This window comes from Octopus bimaculoides, chromosome 5 (genome assembly GCF_001194135.2).
Source record: "Octopus bimaculoides isolate UCB-OBI-ISO-001 chromosome 5, ASM119413v2, whole genome shotgun sequence".
Lineage (NCBI taxonomy): Eukaryota > Metazoa > Mollusca > Cephalopoda > Octopoda > Octopodidae > Octopus > Octopus bimaculoides.
The window spans coordinates 54,315,697-54,323,800 of NC_068985.1; the positions used below are offsets into that span (position 1 = coordinate 54,315,697).

General features: G+C 36.1%; 1 protein-coding gene across 1 annotated transcript in view; it reads right to left on the reverse strand.

The window, feature by feature from the left end:
• LOC106875720 (rho guanine nucleotide exchange factor 12) overlaps positions 1 to 8,104 on the reverse strand; it is a 365,906-nt gene that overhangs the window by 241,993 nt on the left and 115,809 nt on the right. Inside the window, exon 4 of the mRNA XM_052968059.1 lies at positions 3,530 to 3,631. Coding sequence (XP_052824019.1) covers positions 3,530 to 3,631 — 102 coding nt within the window. The remainder of the gene's footprint in view (positions 1 to 3,529; positions 3,632 to 8,104) is intronic.

Sequence of the window (8,104 nt, forward strand, 5' to 3'; positions counted from 1 at the left end):
GCTTTTAGAAAACAATTTCAGCATTTAGCACAACTTGTATCCTATCAGATCTATACTTTACACTTTAAATGAGACTCCTTCATAATTCCCCTTGACAAATATCAATATATTCATTAGATTGATAGAAGCAATAATTGATCGACTGTCTATTGATATGGTTGTTTTGGATTTGCATTTTTCCTGCTTGACCAAAACAGCCATATTGATATACAATCAATCACTTACTGTGCCCATCAATTAGACATAACTATTCCTTATTTTTTACTGAAACACCACTAGTTTTATTGCTTATTATCAAACAGAATGAATCACAAAATATCGTTAGTTCAACATAATAGGATGTTGAATCAAGTAGGTTCATAAGAGCATTAGAAAATCTACAAAGCTTCAACTCTCAGAGAACTGGTTTTCTTTACCCATTTACAGTCAGCTGTTTGTCATCGTACAACATTTATTCAGGTTTGTATTCCCCAATCAAGAACTAGTGCCCACTACAAAACCTTTAAACTCTAGTACTTCACCAGTGGGTCATGATAGACAAGTTCATTATTACATACTCTTTGCCAAGTATGTAACATGCAGCAGTGATAGTGCATTCAATAGTTAAGTGTGTACATTACATAACTATTGTGTCAAGACACTCGAGTTCACTAAAATACTCTCACAGCTATAAAACTGATTCTGTACATTGCAGTGCAATATTTATTCTCTAAACCCTTGTCCTTTTGGGATATATTTAGCATACATATATGCAAGATATATACTTGCTTCAGCCATTAGACTGCAACCATGCTGGGGGAACTGTCTCAAAGAATTTTTAGTCAAATATATCGACTCCTGTACTTAGCATTTTTAAAGCCTAGTATTTATTCTATCAGTTCCTTTTGCCAAACTGCAAAGTTACAGGGATGTAAACACACCAGCACTGGTTGTCAAGGGGTGTGGAGGAGGGACAAACACAAAGAAACACACACACACACACACACACACACATATATGATGAGATTCAGTTTCCATTTACCAAATCCACTCACAAGGGTGTGGTTGGCCCAAGATTATAGTAGAAGACAATTGCTCAAGGTGCCATGCAGTGGGATTGAACCCAGAACCATGTGGTGGGGAAGCAAGTTTTTTACTACACAGCCACACCTGCACCTCTATATATGTATATAGTAAATAAATAAATAAAAAATGAAGAACAAAAAAAAAAAACAACGCAAGGACGTGGTACATGTAAAGTACTAGCAGACACTCAGGGAAGGAAAGAAAGGTGGTTTTACGTTTCGAGCAAAGCTCTTCTTCAGAAACAGAGGAAAGTCCAATAGAAAAGGAAGATGGAGGAAAAAAAAGTCGCCAACGATTCACATGTAGTTACATTTTGAAATGACCAGAAGGGAATGGGTGAAGAAAAAGTTCTTTCTAAGACACGAGTATGTAAGAGAAGGAGGTATGTGTGGGTATGTGCATGCATGCAAGTCTCTGTGTGTGTGTAATAGCGTGTGTGTGTAATAGCGTGTGTGTGTATGTGTGTGTTGTGTTTGTGTGGTGTTGGCTAGCAATGGTAACAGGAAAGGTGTTTGACTCGCAGCTGAAGTATGTGTGTGTGTGTGTGTGTGTATGTATATCTTGTGTGTGTACGTATATCTTGTGTGTGTGTGTATATATATTTTGTGTGTGTGTGTGTGTTTTGTGTGTAGTGTATGCATGTACGTGGGGTTGTGTGTGTGGAGTTATATGTGTGTTCCTCTGTGTGTGTGTGCGTGTGTGTGTACATACACACTATCATCATCATTTAATGTCCATGTTCCATGCTGGCATGGGTTGGATGGTTTGATTAGATCCAATGAGTCAAGGACTGCATCATACTCCAGTGTCTGCTTTGACATACATTTTCTGCAGCTGGATGCCCTTCCTAACACCAACCACTATACAATGGGTACTGGGTGACTTTTTTTCTTGTCACCAGCACTATTGAGGTCACCATATAGCTTGGCAAGGCATTAGTCAAACCAAAGTTATAGTAGAGAACACTTGCTCAAGATGCAGAACAATAGAATCAAACCTAGAACCACATGCTTTTTTTTTACCCCCCCCCCCCCCCTCACCCTAGACGAAGGAGCTGGTATGCTCTCTGTTTATGGAGTCCATGTAGGGTCAGACTGCAGTGTCTCGGTTGCATATGGATAACACTTGGGTGTGAAAGATGAAGGTAGGCTTAGACTTGTTCGATTTAAGCAATGAAAAATGCTTTTATCTCAGGTATGGATATGTACACAACAGAGAGTCTGATAGAGGTGGAGAGTAACTGTAGAATGCAGAGTGACTGAGGAATGGAGTCTGACTGAATTATTCAGTGTGTACAATGTGGAGTGCAAGTAAAGTGGCTAGTGAAGTTGGAGGCTTTCTTCATAATAATACTATTTCCAGATCCAATATGGTTGAGAACTGACAGGAAGAAAAATACTACCAAGTTGGTAGAGTAAAGTAGTGGGTACAAATCATCCAGTTTATAGAGATGACTTCCTAAAAGTATTGTAGGTTGTGTTCACTGCCTGAACTGCTGCAGCACCACAGGTATGTATGAACTACTTGGGGAATGCAGAGTTAAGAATTTTGTGCGAATAGTGTGCTATGTGGAGAGACATTGTCTGAGAGGATGGTGTCAGTAACCCACCAAGTAGTCTCGAGGAAACACATGAGCTGTCAGATACAGTTTAGCAAAGAATTGGCAGATCTCCAACTAGTCAGACCTCCAGCCTCCAAGAGACCAGGAGGTGGTGGAAGGAGTTGTATAGCATATTGATGCATAATACATAGCCATGATTAAGACAGTGGTTGGATGATTTGATAGGTGCAGGGACAGAGATTGTTCGGTAGAAGCAAACTTCTGCACCACACAGTATGCTTCCCCCACACACACACACACAATCACCATTAAAAAAAATGCACATTAAAATGCTTAACATCATGTGATAGAAGGCAAGGAGAATATAAAATATTAAGAGCACAGTTGAAGATGGTTATTATAGGTATTAAACAAGTGGAACTTATAAATGTGTAAATACCTAAACAAAGACAGCCTTAATGTGGAGAGTAATATATCTTTTCTTTATATTTTTAACCAATGTATTCCTATTTTCTGCACAAAAATACTTTCTTTGTCTGCTTTACAAACTCTAGTTGCTCACACCATCACAGAACACAATTCAAGTTAAAGCTACTGCTTCTTAGTCATTAAATATAGCCAGCAACAACACTTCTATCTGTTCACATTGCTTTCCTGGATGGCTGCCTTCGAAAATAGACTGCACTCATGTAACATTCTTTCATTCTGATAACCCAGATCTTTGGAAAAGATACAAACTGGTAGCTGAAAAAGTTCTCCATCTAAACTTATTGAGGTATCCAGAAAACTACAGATCTTTACATTCATAAAACAATTTTTTTTTCTCTAAGAAACAGTAAATGAAAAATAATGAATAAACAAACAAATAACGCATAATCAATATATTTAAATAAACCAAATTACCTGGTTTGACAGACTGAACAAAAACTGGATTATCTCCACTGACAGTAAGCCCATAACCCTTCTCATCCTTCTGGATTATCACACAACGCTGGAGCTGACCTGCTTCAAAAGAAAAAGTGTACATATATATATATTCAAATAAGTGAGTTTACATTATATATACACAGATAAGCTAAACTACTTTTAGTTACAAATGAATCACACACACATAATACAAACAGACAAAAAAACAGGTAAATAAGGATTGGAATGTTCATGGGACATTTGTAATTATCTTGGATTTATTATACAATAGATAAAAATTACATTTTAAATGTGACCAACATATTTCTGAATATATTTAATTACCACTGTAAATGATATAAAAAGCAATTGATATAAATGAATAATTGATTATTTATTAAGAGATAACAGAAAAGTATCTATTAAGACACTTATTTCTCCTGATAAAGAAATAGAGAGAATTTCTATTTGCATTTTATAATTGTTTCTGGGTAAAATAAAGAAATTGCTCATAGAATTATTGAAAAATCTTTAATTTATACATTATATACATTGGGAATATACTTGAAACTAAAGTGTGAATCTTCCATAATTCCTTGGCCTTCTCCTACCCTATTCTCCCTTTGCAAACACTGACCTGCAGATATCCAGGGTAGTGTGACCTGCAAGTGTCACAAGTAGCACCCTCCTGCCCATGACTAACTTATAAAGATACAAGATCTTTCCTATGACAAGACCTTTCATACGACAAAGTATTTTTATGTACACAGTTTACCATGGTTTTCTCACAGAAAATCAAAATCGTTTCTAAAGGTTACAAAACTCTCTTACATTACTATATTTCATTATATATTTTAAGTATAAATCAGATTAAAAATTAAGGTTCTTTAAAATATTTCTAAAGACTACAACACTCTCTGGATTAATATTTTAATCCAGTTCATACTGAAAACATTTAAGGAAATATAAGTTCTGTCACATATCATCATCATCAATTAACATCTGCCTTCCATGCTGGCCTGGGTTGGATGGTTTGACAGGAGCTGGTAAGCCAGAGGACTGCACCAAGCTCCAATATCTATTTTGACATGGGTCTTAAAGTCGGATGCCTTTCCTAACACCAACCACTTTACAGAGTGGGCTATTTATATTTGCTAACTCTTTTCCAAGATATACAACAAATGAAGTGAGGAAATGAAACTAGAAACGATTATTTTACAGACTTTAAATAAAATAAGCAAGAAGTTTTCTTTGCAAGCACCTGGTTACAGGTTCAGTCCCACCAAGTGGCACCTTGGGCAAGTGTCTTCTATTATAGCCTTAGGTTGACCAGTGACTTGTGAGTGAATTTGGTACACAGAAACTGTGTGGAAGCCCATTGTGCATGTGTGTGCATATATATATATATATATATATATATATATATATGATGTGTTGTGAATTTATGGAAAGAAATTCCATAAAACTCAACAATTCAGTTAAACATGGAGAAGAGATGTTAAAATATACAAGAGAATTTCAAAATTCTCTTATAAAATTCTCTTATATATTTTAACATCTTCTCCATTTTTAACTAAATTGTTGAGTTTTATGGGATTTCTTTCCATAAATTCACAACACATCGTATACAAGTATTATTTTCATATTTGCAAATTTATGCCTGTAAACTACCAGCAAAATATGAAGAAACAATATTAGAAATCTTTTTTGGAAACCTCCAAATTAAAGGACGAATCTAAATTCAACCTTTTTACACCTATATATATATAATGTCTATATATGTTTGTGTCATCCATGCACCACCTCTTGACAATTGGTGTTGGTTTGCTTACATCCTCGTAACTTAGCAATTCAGCAAAAGAGAAAACAAGATAAGTATCAAACACTATAAAAACTTAAGTGCTGGAGTCAATTTGTTTGAATAAAACCATCCTAGGAAGTGGTGCCCCAGCATGGCCACAGTCCAATGATTGAACAAGTAAAGGATAAAAGATAAACGCATCATCATCGTTTAACGTCCGTTTTCCATGCTAGCATGGGTTGGACAGTTCGACTGGGGTCGGGGAAGCCAAGAGGTTGCACCAGACTCCAGTCTGATCTGGCAGTGTTTCTACAGCTGAATGCCCTTCCTAACACCAACCACTCTGTAAGTGTAGTGGGTGCTTTTTACATGCCAGCAGCACTGGGGCCAGAGGAGGCTGGCAACGGCCATGATCGGTTGGTGCTTTTTATGTACCACTGGCACGGAAGCCAGTCAAGGCAGTGCTGGCAACATATTAATTGATATAAAGTGGAGAGTACTAGTTATGTTGAAACTGACAGATGGGAGTGGGAGACGATTTGTATGTGGATAGCCAGCTTCCAATGACATCTTGGAGTGAGAAAAAAAAGTGGAACATCTGACAGAAGGTAAACAAAAATATTGGATAAATTAACACAGTAAGGGTAGCAGTTTGATTCTAAACAGATTGTACGTGGGAAATATCTTGGGAGCAATTTGGAGAGAAGAATTCCTTCAAGTATTGGCTACATTAGTTGCAGTAGAACAAATGTTAGAGAATGATGGGGTAATAACAAGACATTTTACAGGTAATATATTTTTTAAAAATTGGCTTATATATAGAATTTCTCTCCTGAGAATACTTCAATGAAGTAGAGAGTGCTTTTTCCCAGAACTAAATGAAAATAAACTAAGAATTAGCCCTCTCCACCACCTCTCTCAGTCTGTCTGTCTATCTCTCTCTCTCTTTTTTCACACGCATAAACACACACCAAGGCTCAGATGAATAAGGAGAAAGGAAAAGAGATTACACCATGTCCATGCCTTTCTCAAGGACATTATTGGTAGTAAGCAAAATGAAATGATTTTAACCAGATATCACAACAAAGTTGAAGATTTTGGCTTGCTTACAGAAAAAGAAAAATTTCACAATTAGGAGACAGGTGAATTTGGATAGATTTACGATAGCTCTCCATTAACATATATAAAACAGATATTAAATTCTACATTACAGCAACAATGAGGAAGGATTAAAAATAGAAAAGAATCCGTTTTTCTCATTAAAACGTTATATGAAGACAGATGAAAGTGAATAATTTACAGGAGAAACAATAAAAATGTTTATAATTTATAAAAGCTACTGGTCCAAGAAAGAAGGAAATGTTTAAGACTCACAAACACAAAAAGATACTTCACACATATGCATGCAATATACATACAATACAGATTTTATATATGCACAATTGTCTGAAAATATTTAATATGCAACAAAAACAATCATTCCTTTTTCATATTTTACTTGTTCTAGTCAATGGACTACAACAATGCTGAAGAGTTTTAGTTCAAGAGATTGAACTCAGTGCTTAATTTTTTTAAAGAATATTACATATTCTATGGGTCTATTTTGCCAAACTACTAAGACACATGGATATAAACAAACCAGCACCAGCTGTCAATTTTTACTTGTTTTAATCATTAGATTGTGGCCATAGTGGAGAGCCATTTTGATGTGTAAAGCCAAACAATTTGACCTGAGTACTTTTCTTAAAGTTTGATACTTATTCCATCAGTCTCTTTTGCCTAACCACTAAATTACAGGGACATAAACAAACCAGCACCAACTGTCAAGAAGTGGTGGGGGACAAACATAAACACAAAGACATACATACATGTATGTATGGTCATGACAAGCTTCTTTCAGTTTCCATAATTCACTTCACACGGCTTAATTCAGCATTATAGCAGAGGATACTTGCCCAAGATGCCACATGGTGGGACTGAACCCAAAACCATGCGATTGGAAAGCTAACTTCCTACCACACAGCCACGCCTGCACCAAAATACACACACATACACACTGGACTTACCCGAAACTACATGGCTGCAAAGCAAGCTTATCAACCACATAGTCAACGTCTACACCTATATTCGTTTATTCATGGATTTGTACTTTTATTTTAGTTTTTAATTAGATATTCCATCACCACAAAACAAAGGTATCATTCTGAAATTTAGACGGCAACCACAGCTTTAAAAGTAGTAGCACGGTTTTTATCAAAACCTCTTTTTTTCTTCTCTTTCAAACAACTCCTAACTCTACCTTCCAGACATGAAAAAAAGAAAAAAAATGTAAGACCTCCATTTTTGAAGTGGATGATGAATAAACAGAATGACAAAGACAATCCTTCACTTTAAACTATGTTACATTGTTTCCTGCCTAGTCTACTGTGTAACCACCACTGTTCTTCTATCTCTAACCATTCCCCTCTTTGTCTTCACCACCCCTCCCTCTCTTTACCACCAATTTTACCAAAATGATCTCATCCATCTAATGCTTTCATTGCCATCCCTTTCTTTCAATGCAGACTTTTAAAGAAATGTGAGTATGTATGTGTATAAGTGGATGCATATTTACGCGTTCAGTCTGAGATTTTATTTTCAAAGTAAAAGAATAGTGACTGTGTGGTTGAGAAACTTGCTCCCTAGCCCTGTGTGGTTGTAGGTTCAGGCCCACTGCATGGCACTTTGGGTGAGGTTTTTTTTTTTTTCTATTGTAGCCCAGGCTGACCAAA